Source organism: Saccopteryx bilineata, chromosome 2, assembly GCF_036850765.1.
Source record: "Saccopteryx bilineata isolate mSacBil1 chromosome 2, mSacBil1_pri_phased_curated, whole genome shotgun sequence".
NCBI classification, from domain to species: domain Eukaryota; kingdom Metazoa; phylum Chordata; class Mammalia; order Chiroptera; family Emballonuridae; genus Saccopteryx; species Saccopteryx bilineata.
In genome coordinates, this window is record NC_089491.1 from 283,988,435 (window position 1) to 284,011,040 (window position 22,606).

Consider the following 22,606-nt stretch of genomic DNA (forward strand, 5'->3'; position numbering starts at 1 on the left):
GGGGGTATATACCCAGTAGAGGGATTGCTGGGTCATAAGGTAGTTCTATTTTCAGTTTTTTGAGGAACCACCATACTCTCTTCCATAATGGTTGTATTACTTTACATTCCCACCAACAGTGTATGAGGGTTCCTTTTTCTCCACAGCCTCTCCAACATTTGCTATTACCTGTCTTGCTAATAATAGCTAATCGAACAGGTGTGAGGTGGTATCTCATTGCTGTTTTGATTTGCATATGCTTACAATCTTTAAAGTTAAGGTATTATTAAAGTGTACTCAGCAAACATTTTAAGGTCAATTTAAAAAAAAATTTTTTAAAGGGGGTAGTCATATCCTGGAACTCCTACGGGTCTACCATATCATGCTTTTTACTTAAAAAAAAATTTACATTTCTTTTGAATGCTGATGAACAGAAGACACCAAATCTTTTTCACCTGCAAACTACTACCTTCTTTATTAGATCTAGCTAATAACACTGTTTTGTCTTTTTCCAAAATAGTTCCAGAGATATGGAAAAGATTTATATAGGCGGATGGGGATCCTCAAACTCCTCAGCGAGATCTTCTGAGCATGGCTTTTAAGATACCTAGAGGCAAGGAGAGAAGATGGCAGCGGAGTAGGCGGATGCACAGACACCCAGCTCTCAACACCAAACTGGAATACAAATCAATTCAGAAAAAATCAGCATGAAAAACCAACACTGAACTGCAAGAACAGCTCTCAAAAACCAAGGAGCAAAGAGGAAGCCACAATAATCCTGGTAAGGAGTGCCTGAATCTCCTCTGCTTACAGGAAGGGAAGGAGGGGGGTGAGGCTGAGAGCCCAGAGAGGATTTCACAGAGGTAAAAGAGCAGAAACTACTGCTCACAGCCACTTACCTGGCGACCAGGGAGCAAGGTGGGTTGAAAAGACCAGCTTATCTCCCAAGTGGAAAAGACAGGGAGAGGGACAGACTGTGAGGGGCTAAGGTATGCAAGAAACAAAATAAAAAAGCTGACTCATTCGTGCTGGAGGCAGCCATAGCTGGGGGAGGGACTGAACCTTTCACAAAACAGAGCTGAAGTGCTTCGGGATCAGAGATCTCCGGACATCTATCCAGCTCCAATCAGCACAACAAGACACAGCTGAAAACAAGAAGTGGGGAGGAGGGGCAGTAACTCAGGTCTCCATGGAGATCTGAGATACACCTCCCCCTACTGAAGCTGAGAGAAAAAACCCTGCCCCAAGTGAGATTAGTTGGAGGAAGAGACCTTCAGCGTCTCAGGTTACACCCACAGCATTCCTGGATACAGTTTCAAGGAAGCCCCCTGCTGAGATCAGTTAACAAGACTATCACCTGTTAAGAAAACAAACAAATCAAGACTTCAAAGCTGCCCAAATCCGAAAGTGGATTACAAATAATAGCTGATACCAACCCACGAAGACCTAAAAATAACACAACTGAAAACTGGAGGCAGACAACACCAAGCCTAGACTCAATCAACTCTACAAATAAAAAAAAAAAGAAGAAGAAGATGAGAAAACAAAGGAGTGCAATCCAAATGAAACCACAAGAGACACTTTCGAGAGATGAACTGAGTGATATGGAAATAATCAAACTTCCAGATGCGGAGTTCAAAATAATGATTGTAAGGATGCTTAGGGATCTTAGAACAACAATGGAGGGGGAGTTTGAAAACCTAAATAAAGAAATAGCAAGTATAAAAAAGAATCAGTTGGAGACGACAAATACAATATCAGAAATAAAGACCACAATGGAAGGAATTAAAAACAGGATAGATAGAGCAGAGGATCGAAACAGCGAGTTAGAAGACAACTGGAATGAAGGCATGAAAGCAGAGAAGAAAAGAGAAAAAAGACTCAAAAAGCCAGAGGAAACTCTTAGAGAGCTCTGTGACAACATGAAGAGAAATAACATCCGCATCATAGGGGTTCCTGAAGAAGAAGAAAAAGAACAAGGGATAGAGACTTTGTTCAATCATATCATAGCTGAAAACTTCCCTAAATTAATGCAAGAGAAACTCTCACAAATCCAAGAAGCACAGAGGACTCCATTAAAGAGAAACCCAAAGAAACCTACACCAAGACACATCATAATTAAAATACAAAAGCTAAGCGATAAAGAGAAAATATTAAAAGCTGCAAGAGAAAAAAAAGTTATCACCTACAAAGGAGCCCCCATAGGATGACATCCAACTTCTCAACAGAAACACTTGAGGTCAGAAGGGAATGGCAAGAAATATTCAAAGTAATGCAGAACAAGAACCTACAACCAAGACTACTTTATCCAGCAAGGCTATCATTTAAAATAGAAGGAGAAATAAAAAGCTTCCCAGACAAAAAACAACTCAAGGAATTCATTACAACCAAACCAATGCTGCAAGAAATGTTAAGGGGCCTGTTGTAAACAGATCAAAGTGGGAAAAGAATATAGCAAAAAAGGAATACACCTTTAAAGAAGAAAATGGCAATAAACAACTACATATCAATAATAACCTTAAATGTAAATGGATTAAATGATCCAATCAAAAGACATAGGGTAGCTGCGTGGATAAGAAAACAGGACCCATACATATGTTGTCTACAAGAGACACACCTTAGAACAAAAGACACACACAGATTGAAGGTAAAAGGATGGAAAAAAATGTTTCATGCAAACGGAAATGAAAAAAAAGCTGGGGTAGCAATACTTATATCAGACAAACTGGACTTTAAAACAAAGGATATAGTAAGAGATAAAGAAGGCCACTACATAATGATAAAGGGAGTAATCCAACAGGAAGATATAACTATTATAAATATCTATGCACCTAATATAGGAGCACCCAAATATATAAAACAGACTTTGATGGATTTAAAGGACGAGATCAACAGCAATACTATAATAGTAGGGGATTTCAATACCCCACTAACATCACTAGATAGATCCTCAAGAAAGAAAATTAACAAAGAAACAGCAGACTTATTGGAAACACTAGATCAACTCGATTTAATAGATATCTTCAGAACCTTTCACCCTAAAGCAGCAGAATATACATTCTTTTCAAGTGCTCATGGTACATTCTCTAGGATAGACCACATGTTAGGGCACAAAAGTGCTCTCAACAAATTTAAGAAGACTGAAATCATATCAAGCACTTTCTCCGATCACAACGGCATGAAACTAGAAATGAATCACAGCAGAAAAGCTCAAAAATTCTCAAACACATGGAAACCAAATAGCAGGTTGTTAAATAATGAATGGATTAAGAATGAGATCAAAGAAGAAATAAAGAAATTCCTAGAAACGAATGACAATGAGCATACAACAACTCAAAATTTATGGGACACAGCGAAAGCAGTGCTGAGAGGGAAGTTCATAGCACTACAGGCACACTTTCAGAAGCTAGAAAAAGCTCAAATAAACAACTTAACCCTGCATCTAAAAGAATTAGAAAAAGAACAGCAAGTAAAGCCCAAATGTAGTAGAAGGAAGGAAATAATAAAGATCAGAGCAGAAATAAATGACATAGAGGCTAAAGAAACAATACAGAAGATCAATGAAACTAGGAGCTGGTTCTTTGAAAAGGTAAACAAGATTGATGCACCTTTAAGTAGACTCTCCAAGAAAAAGAGAGAGAGGACTCAAATAAATAAAATTAGAAATGAGAGAGGAGAAATAACAACTGACACAACAGAAATACAAAATATTGTAAGAAAATACTATGAAGAACTGTATGCCAAAAAACTAGACAACCTACATGAAATGGACAAATTCCTTGAAACGTACAATCTTCCAAAAATCAATCTGGAAGAATCAGAAAACTTAAACAGACCAATTACACCAAAGGAGATCGAAACAGTTATCAAAAAACTCCCAACAAAGAAAAGTCCGGGGCCCGATGGCTTCACAACGGAATTCTACCAAATATTCAAAGAACTAACTCCTATCCTTCTCAAACTATTTCAAAAAATTCAAGAGGAAGGAAGACTTCCAAACTCCTTTTATGAGGCGAGCATAATTCTGATTCCAAAACCAGGCAAAGACCACACAAAGAAAGAAAATTATAGGCCAATATCTCTGATGAATATAGATGCTAAAATCCTCAACAAAATATTAGCAAACCGGATCCAACAATATATGGAAAAAATCATACACCATGATCAAGTGGGATTTATTCTGGGGAGGCAAGGCTGGTACAATATTCGTAAATCAATCAATGTGATTCATCACATAAACAAAAAGAAGGAGAAAAACCATATGATAATTTCAATAGATGCAGAAAAAGCATTTGATAAAATCCAGCACCCATTCATGATCAAAACTCTCAGCAAAGTGGGAATACAGGGAACATACCTCAACATGATAAAAGCCATCTATGAGAAACCCACAGCCAACATCATACTCAATGGGCAAAAATTAAAAGCAATACCCTTAAGATCAGGAACAAGGCAGGGGTGCCCCCTTTCACCACTCTTATTTAACATAGTCCTGGAAGTCCTAGCCACAGCAATCAGACAAGAAGAAGAAATAAAAGGCATTCAAGTTGGAAAAGAAGAAGTAAAACTATCATTATTTGCAGATGATATGATATTGTATATAGAAAACCCTAAAGTCTCAGTCAAAAAACTACTGGACCTGATAAATGAATTCAGCAAAGTGGCAGGATATAAAATCAATACTCAGAAATCAGAGGCATTTTTATACACCAACAATGAACAGTCAGAAAGAGAAATTAAGGAAACAATCCCCTTCACAATTACAACCAAAAAAATAAAGTACCTAGGAGTAAACTTAACCAAGGAGACTAAAGACTTGTACTCGGAAAATTACAAAACATTGATAAAAGAAATCAAGGAAGATACTAACAAGTGGAAGCATATACCGTGCTCATGGTTAGGAAGAATAAACATCATTAAAATGTCTATATTACCCAAAGCAATTTATAAATTCAATGCAATACCAATTAAAATACCAATGACATACTTCAAAGATATAGACCACATATTCCAAAAATTTATATGGAACCAAAAAAGGACACGAATAGCCTCAGCAATCTTAAAAAAGAAGAATAAAGTGGGAGGTATCACACTTCCTGATATCAAGTTATACTACAAGGCCATTGTACTCAAAACAGCCTGGTACTGGCATAAGAACAGGCATATAGATCAATGGAATAGAACAGAGAACCCAGAAATAAACCCACAGTTCTATGGACAACTGATATTTGACAAAGGAGGTAAGGAAATACAATGGAGTAAAGACAGCCTCTTTAACAAATGGTGTTGGGAAATTGGACAGCTACCTGCAAAAAAATGAAACTAGATCACCAGCTTACACCACTCACAAAAATAAACTCAAAATGGATAAAAGACTTGAATGTAGGCCATGAAACCATAAGCATCTTAGAAGAAAACATAGGCAGTAAGCTCTCCGACATCTCTCAGAGCAATATATTTGCTGATTTATCTCCACGGGGAAGTGAAATAAAAGACAGGATAAACAAATGGGACTATATCAAACTAAAAAGCTTTTGCACAGCTAAAGACAACAAGAACAGAATAAAAAGACAAACTACACAATGGGAGAACATATTTGACAATACGTCTGATAAGGAGTTAATAACCAAAATTTATAAAGAACTTGTAAAACTCAACACCAGGAAGACAAACAACCCAATCCAAAAATAGGCAAAAGAGATGAATAGACACTTCTCCAAAGAGGACATACAGATGGCCAATAGGCATATGAAAAAATGCTCAACATCACTAATCATTAGAGAAATGCAAATTAAAACCACAATGAGATATCACCTTACACCAGTCAGAATGGCGCTTATCAACAAAACAACACAGAATAAGTGCTGGCGAGGATGTGGAGAAGGGGGGACCCTCCTGCACTGCTGGTGGGAATGCAGACTGGTGCAGCCACTGTGGAAAACAGTATGGAGATTCCTCAAAAAACTGAAAATCGAACCGCCTTTTGACCCAGCTATCCCACTTTTAGGAATATACCCCAAGGACACCATAGAACGGCTCGAAAAGGAGAAATGCACCCGCATGTTTGTGGCAGCATTGTTCACAATAGCGAAGATCTGGAAACAGCCCAAGTGTCCGTCAGAGGACGAGTGGATTAAAAAACTTTGGTACATATATACTATGGAATACTACTCAGCCATAAGAAATGATGACATCGGATCATTTACAATAGCATGGATGGACCTTGATAACATTATACGGAGTGAAATAAGTAAATCAGAAAAAAAACTGAGATGAATCCATACATAGAAGGGACATAAAAATGAGACTCAGAAACATGAACAAGAATGTGATGGCAACAGGGGCGGGGGGGGGTTGGGGGAGGGGGGAGGGGGTGAAGAAGGAGAGAGGGGTTAGGGGAGGGGAGGGGCACAAAGAAAACCAGATAGAAGGTGACAGAAGACAATTTAACTTTGCGGGAGGGGTATACAGCACAATCAAATGTCAAAATAATCTAGAGATATTTTCTCTCAACATATGTACCCTAATTTATCAATGTCACTGCATTAAATTTAATAAAAAAAATATTAATATTAAAAAAAAAAAAAAGATACCTAGAGGCAGAAAAAGCCCAATAGAGATCAGGGGAACTACCAGCTTTTAGGATACACCCTTATAGGCTCCAACACCCCAAAGGGGTCTCCTAGGATGCCATCTGGGTCCTGCTTCAATAGTGGAAAGATCATTGAGCTAAAGCCTGCCAGGCTTACATGCCTCTGCTGTGAGGAAACAGGGACACTGGAAGGTTGGCTTCCCCCTCGCTCCTCTAAGGGAGGGTTCAGTCTCTTCCAGCCCTGCTCCAGCCACCTATGACCTAACCTTGCCCAGAAAGCTGGGGTTTGCCACTGAAGGCTGAAGGTGCCCAGGGCCGTCGGCCCCATCTACAACACTGTGGACGAGCCTACGGTATTTCTTCCAAGAAGCAGGTAAACTGATCTCATTTGCACAAGGGCCACTTAACTATGTTTTGCCTGAATAGTCAGGTTTTTTTATTCTTCCCTCAAAGATCTCTGTTGTGGGTGTTGATAGTCCTATTTTCTGCGGCTTTGCTTAATATATAGTGTTTTCTTTATCCCTACTACCTCAATGCCCCACTCATATTTCAGGCTGGGACCTACTCCTATTTTATTTTATTTTTTAGGTTTTATTTATTCATTTTAGAGAGAGCAGAGAGAAAGGGGGATTAGAGGAGCAGGAAGCATTACCTCATATTAGTTGCTTCCCGTATGTGCCTTGACCGGGCAAGTCCAGGGATTTGAACCAGTGACCTCAGTGCTACAGGTCAACACTTTATCCACTGTGCTACCACTGGTCAGGCGACCTACTCCTATTTTAGAGCTCTCTTTCCCCCTATTGCCAACTTCTATTATGAATCTACCTTTGCCACCCAGCTTAGGGTATCCCAAGGTTCTCTTTACCATGCCACAGTTGCAGAGCTCCAGGGAAAAGCAACCTGGTCTCATCTCTCCAGGCAGAGGAGAACAGAAGCTCTATATCCACGCATGCTGCAAATGGCTTTTCCAGTCTACCTGAATCATTACCAGCTAGAAGCAGCGGTCACTGGGACTTGGACATGAGCTGCAAAGTATAGAATGGTGACAATTCCAGTACCATGTGGACTTTTCCAGGATGTGGACTTTTCCTGGACTCCTGCTCCCTGTGACAGCTCCTAACAGACTGAACTGTGGTTGGGTTGTATTTTTCAGGGATTTGGCATGGTGATGGGGCCAACTTGGACTTTGTAAACATGTTAAGGACACTACTCTTTTATGGATTCTTGCTGTATTGGCCAAGAGTTTGCTTAAAGGCTTTTAATCACTGTAAAAAAATAGAAGACTGGATAAAGAAGATGGGGCACATATACACTATGGTATACTATTCAGCTAGAAGAAATGATGACATCGGATCACTTACAGCAGAATGGTGGAATCTTGATAACATTATGCGGAGTGAAATAAGTGAATCAGAAAAAAACAAGAACTGCAGGATTCCATACATTGGTGGGACATAAAAGCGAGACTAAGAGACATGGACAGGAGTGTGGGGGTTACGGGGGGTGGGGGGGAGGGAAGGAGGGAGAGGGGGAGGAGGAGGGGGGGTACAAAGAAAACTGGATAGAGGGTGACAGAGGACGATCTCTCTTTGGGTGATGGGTATGCAACAGAACTAAATGACAAGATAACATGGAAATGTTTTCTCTGAATATATGTACCCTGATTTATTGATGTCACCCCATTAAAATAAAAATTTATTTATAAAAAAAAAAAAGTCCACCCATTCCTATCACTGATGTCTCAGAGCCGGCCTGACTCCCACCTGCCCGGGGCTCATCACTCAATGCTTAGCTCCTGCACACCATAATCTTTCCAGTACACCCCTTCTGCTTAAACGAGTTCAAGTAGGTTTTTGTTACTTTCAATCAAAAGAGTCTAATTTAACTAGGTTTGAAATCAATTTCAAAAGAGAATTTCAAAAACTTCTGGCATGAAGTAAAAACACTAGCATGGCAGAAAAGGAATTAGATATTCACAGCTCCATACAACCCCATTATGATTGCTGTCTTTCTAGAAAACAAGGAAAGCATCCTTATTATAGTCAAACAGATGCCTTACACACTACATGGCTGGACCGCAAGGCCAAGTACAACCAAATTTGTGGTCCAGCGAGTGCCACTCTTTCTCACAGTTTTCCTAGCTCCAAAAATCGAACAGAGGTTTTAACAGGTGATGAGAACTTTCAGGATCTACTCTCTCAGCAACTTTCAAATATCTCATACAGCAGGGTGAACTTACAGCCATCATGTTGGACATCATATCCCCAGGACTTTTATCTTATAACTTGGAAATGAAAAGATAAGTAACTTATCTATCTACCCTCCTCCAGTTCCTCCAGCTTCCTCTGCCTCCTACCTATGGTAACCACAAATCTGATCTCTTTTTCTATCTTCAATTCTTTTTGCTAATTCTTCCTTATCTCCACACTTCTAAATGTTGGCTAGCAAGGACTCAATTTTTGGATGTCCACAATAATTCCTTAAGTTATCTCATAAAGTCTCAAGACCTTATTTTATTTTATTTTATTTTTACAGAGGCAGAGATAGACAGGGACAGACAGACAGGAACAGAGAGAGATGAGAAGCATCAATCATCAGTTTCTCGTTGCGCGTTGCGACTTCTTAGTTGTTCATTGATTGCTTTCTCACATGTGCCTTGACCATGGGCCTTCAGCAGACCGAGTAACCCCCTGCTGGAGCCAACGACCTAGTCTCAAGACCTTAAATAGCATCTCTATGCTCCCATTTTGGCCTCCCACCTGCGTTCCAGTTATCCATTCAAATGCCTACTCAGCATCTGCATTGGATGTCTGATAGCTTTCTCAAGGTCAACGTCTTCAGAATCAAACTCTTGTCCACCGCCACCATCATATAAATTTTCCCTTCCCCATCTAAGTAAATGGTAACTCTGTTCTATTCAGACTAAAATTCCAGAAGTTACGCTCTCTCCATCACCACATTCACTCCATCAGCACCTAGAAGCTCTCTCTATAAAATATTAAAGATCTGACCGCTTCTCACCCTTGCACTAGTCAAAGCCACCATTATGCCCTGCCTCTCTGACAGCAATCACCTCCTAACTGGTCTCCCTGGCATGCCTTTGATCCTTTATCGCCTTATCTCAACACAACAGCAGGACAGTCATTTTTAAACATGTTGGATCATGTCACTTCTCTGTTGCAAACCTTCCAGTTGGTTTCTATTTAATTCAGAGAAAACACCAGTGCTTACCACAGCCTGCAGAGTCCTGCAGACTCAGATACCCACAGCTGCTCCCTCCAACACCGCGCCTGCCTTTGTGAGGTCCTCAAACATTCCAGCGGTGTTCTACCTCTGGGCGTTGAAACCTGCCTGGGGTGTCCTTCTCCCATCTACATGGCTTGTTCCTCCACTTCCTTCAAATCCCTTTGCAAAGGTCACCTTACAGACCACTTCATGTAAAATGAATGTCTCTCCATCTGGCAGACTATCTACTTACGTGTTGGTGTGTTTACCGTCCATCTCCATCCATGAAAGCAGTGACTTCATTTATTTTGTTCACTGCCATACCCCCAAACCCAGAATAGTCTCTGGCACATAAAGGGTATTCAAGAAATGTTTGTTGGGAGAGCCCAAACTCCCATAGCCACACTCAGCTGACTGTAGACAGCACAAGAACTCCTGAATACACCACACTCCTCACTATTTTCCATTACACTACACCCAGCTGCTTTTATGTTTATATTATCCTCCCGGCCTTCACATTCATTTAAATTTGAGAACCTTGCTCTAAAAAGTCTCTTCCAGAGCGCACCTAGGGAAGTCCAGAACTCCACAACATAAAACATGGGACTGGTAACAATCGGGTCACAGAGATGGCTCACCCTAAGTGGGTAATCCATTGTGAAAACATGATTATTGCCTTTTAGGCTCAAAATGAAATATACTCAACACTGGGAAAGCAGCAGCACCAGATCCAAGATGGCAGCTAGCAGGAGGCTGATGAAGGAGCTTGAAGAAATCCACAAATGTGGAATGAAAAACTTCTGTAACATCCAGGTTGATGAAGCTAATTTATTGACTTAGCAAGGGCTTATTGTTCCTGACAACCCTCCCTATGATAAGGGGGCCTTCAGAATCGAAATAAACTTTACAGAAGAGTACCCATTCAAACCACCGAAGATCACATTTAAAACAAAGATCTATCACCCCAACATTGATGAAAAGGGGCAGGTCTGCCTGCCAGTAATTAGTGCTGAAAACTGGAAGCCAGCAACCAAAACCAACCAAGTAATCCAGTCCCTCATAGCACTGGTGAATGACCCCCAGCCGGAGCACCCACTTTGGGCTGACCTAGCTGAAGAATACTCTAAGGACCATAAAAAATTTCTGTAAGAATGCTAAAGAGTTTACAAAGAAATATGGGGAAAATGGACTAAAATCTGCCACAATTGATTCCAGCGAGTGTGAGCAGAGACCCTGAGCAGTGCATTGAGACACCCCGCAAAGCAGGACTCTGTGGAAAATTGACAGATGCCACCGCCTGGTGTTCGCTTGTGGCAGTTACTAACTTTCTACAGTTTTCTTAATCAAAAGTGATCTAGGTAACCTGTAAAGAAAGGATTAAAAATTTAAGATGTTCTAGTTCTGCTTTCTTTGTTTTAAAAATCACTGCTTCATTCTACTCTTAAAGAATGGTGTTTCTCTTCTTGTCCCAATTTATCCAAAATATTCTATTTACATTTAGACCTTAAGGTTTAAAATAAAAGGTTGTGGTCCCCCTTTCTTCCCCTGCCCTTGCAACTCCCACTTTCCTGCATTAAGTTTATTTTTCACTCATTCACTTCCCCAAACCCATGCCACATCTCCTCCACAAAGGAGAAGAGACAGCTCTGTCCAGTCTGGTGGCTTCTCTTCTCTCATCTTGCAATGCCCAGTGTGGGAGTTTGTTCAAATTGTCCTGGTTCCAATTTATAGTATCTTTAAAAAAAAAAATTAAAACAAATAACTACTATCACCACCACCACCACCAACCCCCTAAAAAAAGCTGTGAAAAGGGAGGCCCAGCTCTTCTGTAAAAATCTGACCAATGTTGGGGAAAAAAAGATGGCAGCGGAGTAGGCGGACGCACAGACGCCCAGCTCTCACCACCAACCTGGAATACAAATCAATTTAGGAAAAATCAGCATGAAAAACCAACTCTGAACTGCAAGAACAGCTCTCAAAAACCAAGGAGCAAAGAAGAAGCCACAATCCTGGTAGGGAGCGCCTGAATCTCCCCTGCTTACAGGAAGGGAGGGGGGGTGAGGCTGAGAGCCCAGAGGGGATCTCACACAAGGGAAAAGGGCAGAAACTACTGCTCACAGCCACTTGCCTGGCGACCAGGGAGCGAGGTGTGTTGAAAAGACCAGCTTATCTCCCAAGTGGAAAGGAAAGAGAAAGGGACAGACTGTGAGGGGCTAAGGAATGAAGGAGACGACCTAAAAAAGCTGACTCATCTGTGCTGGAGGCGGCCATAGCTGGGGGAGGGACTGAACCTTTCACAAAACAGAGCTGAATTGCTTCCGGATCAGAGATCTCCAGACATCTATCCAGCTCCAATCAGCACAACAAGACAGAGCTGAAAACAAGAAGTGGGGAGGAGGGGCAGTAACTCAGGTCTCCATGGAGATCTGAGATACACCTCCCCCTACTGAAGCTGAGAAAACACCCTGCCCCCAGGGAGATTAGTTGGTTAAAGAGACCTTCAGAGTCTCAGGTTACACCCACAGCATTCCTGGATACAGTTTCAAGGAAGTCCCCTGCTGAGATCAGTAAACAAGACTATCACCTGTTAAGAAAACAAACAAATCAAGACTTCAAAGCTGCCCAAATCCAAAAGTGGATTACAGATAACAGCTGATACCAACCCAAGAAGACCTGGAAATAACACAACTGAAAACTGGAGGCAGACAACACCAAGCCTAGACTCAACCAACTCTACAAATAAAACACCCAAAAACAGACAATGAGAAGACAAAGAAGTGCAATCCAAATGAAACCACAAGAGACACCTTCAGGAGATGAACTGAGTGATATGAAAATAATCAAACTTCCAGATGCGGAGGTCAAAATAATGATTGTAAGGATGCTTAGGGACCTTAGAACAACAACGGTTGGTCATTATAAACACCTAATAAAGAAATAGCAAGTATAAAAAAAAATCAGTCAGAGATGACAAATACAATATCAGAAATAAAGACCACGATGGAAGGAATTAAAAACAGGATAGATAGAGCTGAGGATTGAATCAGCGAGTTGGAGGACAACTGGAATGAAGGCATGAAAGCAGAGAAGAAAAGAGAAAAGAGACTCAAAAAGTCAGAGGAAACTCTTAGAGAGCTCTGTGACAACATGAAGAGAAATAACATCCACATCATAGGGGTTCCTGAAGAAGAAGAAAAAGAACAAGGGATAGAGACTTTGTTCAATCATATCATAGCTGAAAACTTCCCTAAATTAATCCAAGAGAAACTCTCACAAGTCCAAGAAGCACAGAGGACTCCATTAAAGAGAAACCCAAAGAAACCTACACCAAGACACATCATAATTAAAATACAAAAGCTAAGCAATAAAGAGAAAATATTAAAAGCTGCAAGAGAAAAAAAAGTTATCACCTACAAAGGAGCCCCCATAGGATGACATCCAACTTCTCAACAGAAACACTTGAGGTCAGAAGGGAATGGCAAGAAATATTCAAAGTAATGCAGAACAAGAACCTACAACCAAGACTACTTTATCCAGCAAGGCTATCATTTAAAATAGAAGGAGAAATAAAAAGCTTCCCAGACAAAAAAACAACTCAAGGAATTCATTACAACCAAACCAATGCTGCAGGAAATGTTAAGGGGCCTGTTGTAAACAGATCAAAGTGGGAAAAGAATATAGCAAAAAAGGAATACACCTTTAAAGAAGAAAATGGCAATAAACAACTACATATCAATAATAACCTTAAATGTAAATGGATTAAATAATCCAATCAAAAGACATAGGGTAGCTGCGTGGATAAGAAAACAGGACCCATACATATGCTGTCTACAAGAGACACACCTTAGAACAAAAGATATACATAGATTGAAGGTAAAAGGTTGGAAAAAAACATTTCATGCAAAAGGAAATGAAAAAAAAGCTGGGGTAGCAATACTTATATCAGACAAACTGGACTTTAAAACAAAGGATATAGTAAGAGATAAAGAAGGCCACTACATAATGATAAAGGGAGTAATCCAACAGGAAGATATAATTATTATAAATATCTATGCACCTAATATAGGAGCACCCAAATATATAAAACAGACTTTGATGGATTTAAAGGGCGAGATCAACAGCAATACTATAATAGTAGGGGATTTCAATACCCCACTAACATCACTAGATAGATCCTCAAGAAAGAAAATTAACAAAGAAACAGCAGACTTATTGGAAACACTAGATCAACTCGATTTAATAGATATCTTCAGAACCTTTCACCCTAAAGCAGCAGAATATACATTCTTTTCAAGTGCTCATGGTACATTCTCTAGGATAGACCACATGTTAGGGCACAAAAGTGCTCTCAACAAATTTAAGAAGACTGAAATCATATCAAGCACTTTCTCCGATCACAATGGCATGAAACTAGAAATGAACCACAACAGAAAAGCTCAAAAATTCTCAAACACATGGAAACCAAATAGCAGGTTGTTAAATAATGAATGGATTAAGAATGAGATCAAAGAAGAAATAAAAAAAATTCCTAGAAACGAATGACAATGAGCATACAACAACTCGAAATTTATGGGACACAGCGAAAGCAGTGCTGAGAGGGAAGTTCATAGCACTACAGGCACACTTTCAGAAGCTAGAAAAAGCTCAAATAAACAACTTAACCCTGCATCTAAAAGAATTAGAAAAAGAACAGCAAGTAAAGCCCAAATGTAGTAGAAGGAAGGAAATAATAAAGATCAGAGCAGAAATAAATGACATAGAAGCTAAAGAAACAATACAGAGGATCAATGAAACTAGGAGCTTGTTCTTTGAAAAGGTAAACAAGATTGATAAACCTTTAAGTAGACTCTCCAAGAAAAAGAGAGAGAGGACTCAAATAAATAAAATTAGAAATGAGAGAGGAGAAATAACAACTGACACAACAGAAATACAAAATATTGTAAGAAAATACTATGAAGAACTGTATGCCAAAAAACTAGACAACCTACATGAAATGGACAAATTCCTTGAAACGTACAATCTTCCAAAAATCAATCTGGAAGAATCAGAAAACCTAAACAGACCAATTACACCAAAGGAGATCGAAACAGTTATCAAAAAACTCCCAACAAAGAAAAGTCCGGGGCCCGATGGCTTCACAACGGAATTCTACCAAATATTCAAAGAACTAACTCCTATCCTTCTCAAACTATTTCAAAATATTCAAGAGGAAGGAAGACTTCCAAGCTCCTTTTATGAGGCGAGCATAATTCTGATTCCAAAACCAGGCAAAGACAACACAAAGAAAGAAAATTATAGGCCAATATCTCTGATGAATATAGATGCTAAAATCCTCAACAAAATATTAGCAAACTGGATCCAACAATATATGGAAAAAATCATACACCATGATCAAGTGGGATTTATTCTGGGGAGGCAAGGCTGGTACAATATTCGCAAATCAATCAATGTGATTCATCACATACACAAAGGAAGGAGAAAAACCACATGATAATTTCAACAGATGCAGAAAAAGCATTTGATAAAATCCAGCACCCATTCATGATCAAAACTCTCAGCAAAGTGGAAATACAGGGAACATACCTCAACATGATAAAAGCCATCTATGAGAAACCCACAGCCAACATCATACTCAATGGGCAAAAATTAAAAGCAATACCCTTAAGATCAGGAACAAGGCAGGGGTGCCCCCTTTCACCACTCTTATTTAACATAGTCCTGGAAGTCCTAGCCACAGCAATCAGACAAGAAGAAGAAATAAAAGGCATTCAAGATGGAAAAGAAGAAGTAAAACTATCATTATTTGCAGATGATATGATATTGTATATAGAAAACCCTAAAGTCTCAGTCAAAAAACTACTGGACCTGATAAATGAATTCAGCAAAGTGGCAGGATATAAAATCAATACTCAGAAATCAGAGGCATTTTTATACACCAACAATGAACAGTCAGAAAGAGAAATTAAGGAAACAATCCCCTTCACAATTACAACCAAAAAAATAAAGTACCTAGGAGTAAACTTAACCAAGGAGACTAAAGACTTGTACTCAGAAAATTACAAAGCATTGATAAAAGAAATCAAGGAAGATACAAACAAGTGGAAGCATATACCGTGCTCATGGTTAGGAAGAATAAACATCATTAAAATGTCTATATTACCCAAAGCAATTTATAAATTCAATGCAATACCAATTAAAATGCCAATGACATACTTCAAAGATATAGAACACATATTCCAAAAATTTATATGGAACCAAAAAAGGACACGAATAGCCTCAGCAATCTTAAAAAAGAAGAATAAAGTGGGAGGTATCACACTTCCTGATATCAAGTTATACTACAAGGCCATTGTACTCAAAACAGCCTGGTACTGGTATAAGAACAGGCATATAGATCAATGGAACAGAACAGAGAACCCAGAAATAAACCCACTGTTCTATGGACAACTGATATTTGACAAAGGAGGTAAGGAAATACAGTGGAGTAAAGACAGCCTCTTTAACAAATGGTGCTGGGAAAATTGGACAGCTACCTGCAAAAAAAAGGAAACTAGATCACCAGCTTACACCACTCACAAAAATAAACTCAAAATGGATAAAAGACTTAAATGTAGGCCATGAAACCATAAGCATCTTAGAAGAAAACATAAGCAGTAAGCTCTCGGACATCTCTCAGAGCAATATATTTGCTGATTTATCTCCACGGGGAAGTGAAATAAAAGACAGGATAAACAAATGGGACTATATCAAACTAAAAAGCTTTTGCACTGCTAAAGACAACAAGAACAGAATAAAAAGACAAACTACACAATGGGAGAACATATTTGACAATACGTCTGATAAGGAGTTAATAACCAAAATTTATAAAGAACTTGTAAATCTCAACACCAGGAAGACAAACAATCCAATCCAAAAATGGGCAAAAGAGATGAATAGATACTTCTCCAAAGAGGACATACAGATGGCCAATAGGCATATGAAAAAATGCTCAACATCACTAATCATTAGAGAAATGCAAATTAAAACCACAATGATATATCACCTCACACCAGCCAGAATGGCGCTCATCAACAAAACAACACAGAATAAGTGCTGGCGAGGATGTGGAGAAAAGGGAACCCTCCTGCACTGCTGGTGGGAATGCAGACTGGTGCAGCCACTGTGGAAAACAGTATGGAGATTCCTCAAAAAACTGAAAATCAAACTGCCTTTTGACCCAGCTATCCCACTTTTAGGAATATACCCCAAGGACACCACAGAATGGCTCCAAAAGGAGAAATGCACCCCCATGTTCGTGGCAGCATTGTTCACAATAGCGAAGATCTGGAAACAGCCCAAGTGTCCGTCAGAGGACGAATGGATTAAAAGGCTTTGGTACATATATACTATGGAATACTACTCAGCCATAAGAAATGATGACATTGGATCATTTACAATAACATGGATGGACCTTGATAACATTATACGGAGTGAAATAAGTAAATCAGAAAAAAAACTAAGAACTATATGAAACCATACATAGAAGGGACATAAAAATGAGACTCAGAGACATGAACAAGAATGTGATGACGGCCCTGGCTGGTTGGCTCAGCGGTAGAGCATCGGCCTGGCGTGCAGGAGACCCGGGTTCGATTCCCAGCCAGGGCACATAGGAGAAGCGCCCATTTGCTTCTCCACCCCCCCCCTTCCTCTCTGTCTCTCTCTTCCCCTCCCGCAGCCAAGGCTCCATTGGAGCAAAGATGGCCCGGGCGCTGGGGATGGCTCCTTGGCCTCTGCCCCAGGTGCTAGAGTGGCTCTGATCACGGCAGAGCGACGCCCCGGAGGGGCAGAGCATCGCCCCCTGGTGGGCAGAGCATCGCCCCTGGTGGGCGTGCCGGGTGGATCCCAGTCGGGCACATGCGGGAGTCTGTCTGACTGTCTCTTCCCGTTTCCAGCTTCAGAAAAATACAAAAAAAAAAAAAAAAAAAGAATGTGATGGCAACAGGGGTGGGGGTGGGGGGAGGGGGGAGGGGCGAAGAAGGTAGAGAGGGGTTGGGGTACGGGAGGCGCACAAAGAAAACCAGATAGAAGGTGACAGAAGACAATTTAACTTTGGGGGAGGGGTATACAGCACAATCAAATGTGAAAATAATCTAGAGAAGTTTTCTCTCAACATATGTACCCTGATTTATCAATGTCACTGCATTAAATTTAATAAATTTAAAAAATAAAAAAAAATAAAAGCACAATGAGATATCATGTCACACCAGTCAGAAGGGCACTTATTAACAAAAAAAGCACATAATAAGTGCTGGAGAGGATGTGGAGAAAAGGGAACCCTCCTGCACTGCTGGTGGGAATGCAGACTGGTGGAGCCACTGTGGAAAACAGTATGGAAAAAGAGTATGGTGGTTACCCGGCAGGAAGGGGAGGGGGGAGGGGAAGGGGTGGGGGAGGGCCACAAAGAAAACCAGATAGACTGTGATGGAGGACAATCTGACTTTGGGTGATGGGTATGTAACATAATTGAATGACATGATAACCTGGAGATTGTTTCTTTATTGAATTTTTTTTTTTTTTTTTTTTTAGATAGAGGGCAGAAAGAGAGAGAGAAAGAGGAGGAGAAACAGGAAGCATCAACTCATAGTAGTTGCTTCCCGTATGTGCCTTGACTGAGCAAGCCCAGGGTTTCGAACCAGAGACCTCAGCATTCCAGGTCGACACTTTATCTACTGTGCCACCACAGGTCAGGCGATAACCTGGAGATTGAATGTTTATTTGAACATATGTACCCTGATTTATTGATGTCATCCCATTAAAATTAATAAGAGTTTATAAAAAAAAATCTGACCAATGTTACCACAATATGTTGATTAAAAGTCAACCCTGATGTCTGTGGATGACTGAACTCCAGCCTGGCCCAGCCTGCTTGGGGAAACCCTGCAATATCAGGTCTGTGGCCACCCCAGGGAGGGCCTGCCAGCGGGAGGATGCTGCACTTGTGTGAGGAATTTCTCTTCAGAGAGGCTTCTGAGGTCAAAGGTTGGCGCTCTTCCCTGCAGCCATTTTAGAAGATGTGCTGGTCATTGCAGACAACGCCAAAGTCAGAATATCCATTTGAAATTCCACGCTCACCTGTCAGCAGGCTCCATCTGAACATGCCACGGAGCTCACTCTCCAAATCCTCAGTGCAGCAGCCCCATCTCAGCCCTCCCTCAGCATGGTTTGACCCTTGGCGGGGTTGGAATTGGCAGGACTTGGCTATAGCCAGCACCAGTCTGGGGTCAGCAGCACCCGACTGGCCTCCGGCCTTTTCCTTCGAAGCAACCAGCCAGGCTGACCCAGGAACAAGATGGCCTTCCCTCTCCCTCTGGACTCACAGCCTTTGCAGAGTCAAGCTCCACTTGAAGCTCACTCAATAATATCCTTTACATGTGTTTTATATTGTTTTGACTGCCTTTTTTTGTAGAAATAAAAATTGACCTTAGAATTTATCCTCAGATGAACTTGTAAAAAAAAAATGAAATATAGTCTTCTAGGTGTCACTGGGCCTCCATTGTGACTTACCCTCCACTGGCCAGTACAGGACTCTTGCTACCAGTTTTTTGTTGTTAATCTTGCATTATAGAGTGGGAAAAATAGAAAGTGATTATCAAACCTGAGCCAGAACAGAAGACGGAATCTTTACCTTGAAGAACTCAATGTAAATATCTTTGTTTTCCAGCCACACAATATTATGCAGATATTTTTCGGGAGGAGGAGGCGGGATTGCCATTGGAAGTTTATTCAGTTCTTTGATTTTCGAAAGAAGTACCTGAAAACGAACCATCAAAACAGTGGTGATCAGATCCTGTAACAAAAAAGGGATGTTAGGTTTAAACTAAGAAAATCTAAATAAGCAACTGTTATCGACATTTAAACTTGGATTTTTTTTAACTTTCTCACTCTATTTAAGGTATTGTCCAACCTTTGTTGTCCCTATTCGCCCCTTATTACTATTTCACTGCCATACTATCTCATATTCAATTTCTCATCTTTATAATCCAGTTAACACTTATATTCTACCCTGTCTTCATCTAAACTTCATAGTAGGTCACTATATGACTTGATGCCACATTCTCTCAGTCTTTTCTCATGTGTATAAAACCCTTCTCACTGTAGAGGATACAGTTCCAGTCTTGAGGACTCTGAGAAGCCTCCCCAGGCTTCGCCCACCAGGTGAGAGGTAACCACTTACCTGTCTTATGCCCACGGCATCTCCTGCAGGTCTCCCTTATGGAACTCACTGCATTGTAGCAGCATGGTGTTTACTCATGGGTTTCACCCTCTGCATAATGTAACTTTTGTTGATGGAAGGAAAAATGACTAAGAGCCCATGGGCTTGGGGAGCAGTGTTATACCCACTAACTATCCTGATTTCCTCAAGAGCCCAGCACACAGCAGGCATCCAATACATACTGACTCGATGAAATGAAACAGCGTCACCTTGCTCCTGATGGCCTGGGATGGTCATTACATCTCTTTGGCTGGCCATTTGACAATTTGTAGACATTCAATTAGTAACTGGAATGGTTGTTTACCCAGTATCTTTCTAAACAAACCAATAGGAAAAATGTCTCTCTGCTCATCGGGGTTATTATTTATTTATGGATATCAAGCATTCAACTGAATCTTATATAACCTTCAAAGCGATCATGGAAAAAAAAACCCAAATGTGTGTGGAGGTGTAATTTGAAGAATACTCTAAAATAGCCCTTTTCTTCCCTCTCACAGACACAAAGGAGAAACCATATTACCCTTTGCCGTGGTATGACAGAGACTAAAGGGACAGCCATAACAGAGAAGGATGGCCTGTCCCATACCCGCTTTCCTCTGGGGCCACGGAGGGAGGACTCTGTCAGGGATTGTCCAGAAGCCCTGTGCATGGTGGCTCATGGCTGGGAGCCATCAATGGCAAGGAAAAGCATGTGACACCCAAAAGCAGCTCATCAGTGGACAACACAAAAAGAATGTGGGATCAGAACCATTTTCTGCTTTATGGGTGGAGGCAGACCTTTGTATAAGACAGAAAGAACATTCTTATTTACACAAATACACAACCTAAGTGGTAAATATGTAGAGTGATAGAATTAAACATTTTTCCTCTGGTGTATGTTCCTATTTTTCTTTTTTCTTTCTTTTTTGCAAATACATTTACAATTTTTCAAAAGTCCATTTATCAGCCAACTGATGAGGTTATCTTCCTGCTCCTCTTCTGTTAGCCCCTCCCTGACCCTCGACAAGGACACATACACACACACACACAAGTTGGTCCCCTCCCAACCACATTACCAATATATGACTGCCACCTCCCCTGCCACAGCTGGTTGGGCTGGGCAGTACACACTCCACCAGTGGAGAGACAGTGAATTTGCAGAGGAACCAAAAGAAGATGTCACAGAGGGCAACCCTGATGGACCCCAAGAACCAGGCCAGGTTTCTAAGTCCCTGCGCCAGTCCCATTCTCAGGCCTGGCCACATGGGTATGGGCTCTGTAAGGTACTGTGGGTCCTTACACGAAATCCCCCAGACCCATTTCTGTGCTGACCCCAGCTCAGCTGAGTTGCTGACCGGCACCCAAAGCAATTCTGCCTTGGAGTGTGCCAGGCCGTGTTGGTGCTGCTGTCGCTGCCACGGACAAAGGCCGCACACAGCTGAGAGCGACCAGGAGGTTGCGCTGGTTTCCAGAACTCCCCAACCTGACACGCACACTCCGCTGCAGTGATAGCGCAGGCCGTGGCCGTGGCTTCAGGGAGTCGAACAATGCAAACCAGGCGCTTTACTACCTTGTTCACCTCGATGACCTCGTGGTGGTCAATGATGCCCCTGGACGACTGGAAGGTAAGTTCTTTCAGAGCCCTGGAGATCACGGTCCGGACTGCCTGCTTGGTCTTCAGGGCAATGACAACGTCCCGGCACTCCCGCTCTATAAGCCCTGCGCAAAGAAACCCCCGTGAGCCAACGACGCAGCGAACACTACAACTAGCGTCTGGGTAACAGCTGGCCATTTCCAAAGTATTTACACACTAGCCTTTCGTTCTGTTTCATACAGAACTGGCGGGGCCGGTAAAACCAGAGCGATTTCCATTCCCATTTTATGGATGAGAAGACAGAAAACGGGCATCTGCCACCGGCTGGGAGGAAGTCGCTGTCTCCATCCTGTTTCCGCAGCACGTGACCCGGCTCCGCAGTGAAACTCACCCCAGGCAGTGTCACTTCCTCTTCTCTCCAATCGTGTATCATTTCATATCAATTATAGCTTTACATAAATTATATATTTTTGTTGGGCAGGTGAATAAAAGGCTTGATCAAACAGCCCCTGGACTTTGGTGGGTCTTTTCTTTTCCTTTTTCATGAACAGGAGAAGTCACCGAGGGGCCTGGGAGTGAAGACTAAAACCGAATCTGACATTTCTTTCTTTAACTGAAATGAGCAGAGCAGTGCAATGAAGGTTCCAATGATCAAGAGCAGGTTCTAGTGTCAGACACGCCTGGGCCTGAGGTCTCTAGCTCACCACTTTCCAGCCACGTGACCCCAGGCAACAGAACCTTCCTAAGCCCCTTTCATCATCCATAAATGAAGGTGACAGCCTAGAGTAATTAAGCATTAAACGAGGTAATGTACATAAAGCTGCTAACAGTGCCTGGCATGACTAGCAGTCAACAATCAGTTGCAGTAACCATGTGGAAAAAGGCACGCCCTGTCGCAGGACTGAATTGAGGGAACTTCATAATAGTCCGCACTAATCTGAAAGGTAATGGAAGACAGCAGCTCCTAGGCCCTGAATCTTTA

The 22,606-nt window shown here is 41.2% G+C and overlaps 2 protein-coding genes across 2 annotated transcripts in view; one reads left to right on the top strand and one right to left on the bottom strand.

The window, feature by feature from the left end:
• Positions 1-22,606, bottom strand: part of SLC9C2 (solute carrier family 9 member C2 (putative)) — a 96,017-nt gene that overhangs the window by 19,078 nt on the left and 54,333 nt on the right. Inside the window, exons 20-21 of the mRNA XM_066254488.1 lie at positions 21,601-21,749; positions 19,464-19,589 (exon numbers count right to left, since the gene is read on the bottom strand). Coding sequence (XP_066110585.1) covers positions 19,464-19,589; positions 21,601-21,749 — 275 coding nt within the window. The remainder of the gene's footprint in view (positions 1-19,463; positions 19,590-21,600; positions 21,750-22,606) is intronic.
• On the top strand, positions 10,532-10,945 carry LOC136323282 (ubiquitin-conjugating enzyme E2 L3-like). The gene is made up of 2 exons (XM_066255113.1): positions 10,532-10,558; positions 10,655-10,945. The coding sequence occupies exons 1-2, from the start codon at positions 10,532-10,534 to the stop codon at positions 10,943-10,945; spliced, it is 318 nt and encodes a 105-aa protein (XP_066111210.1).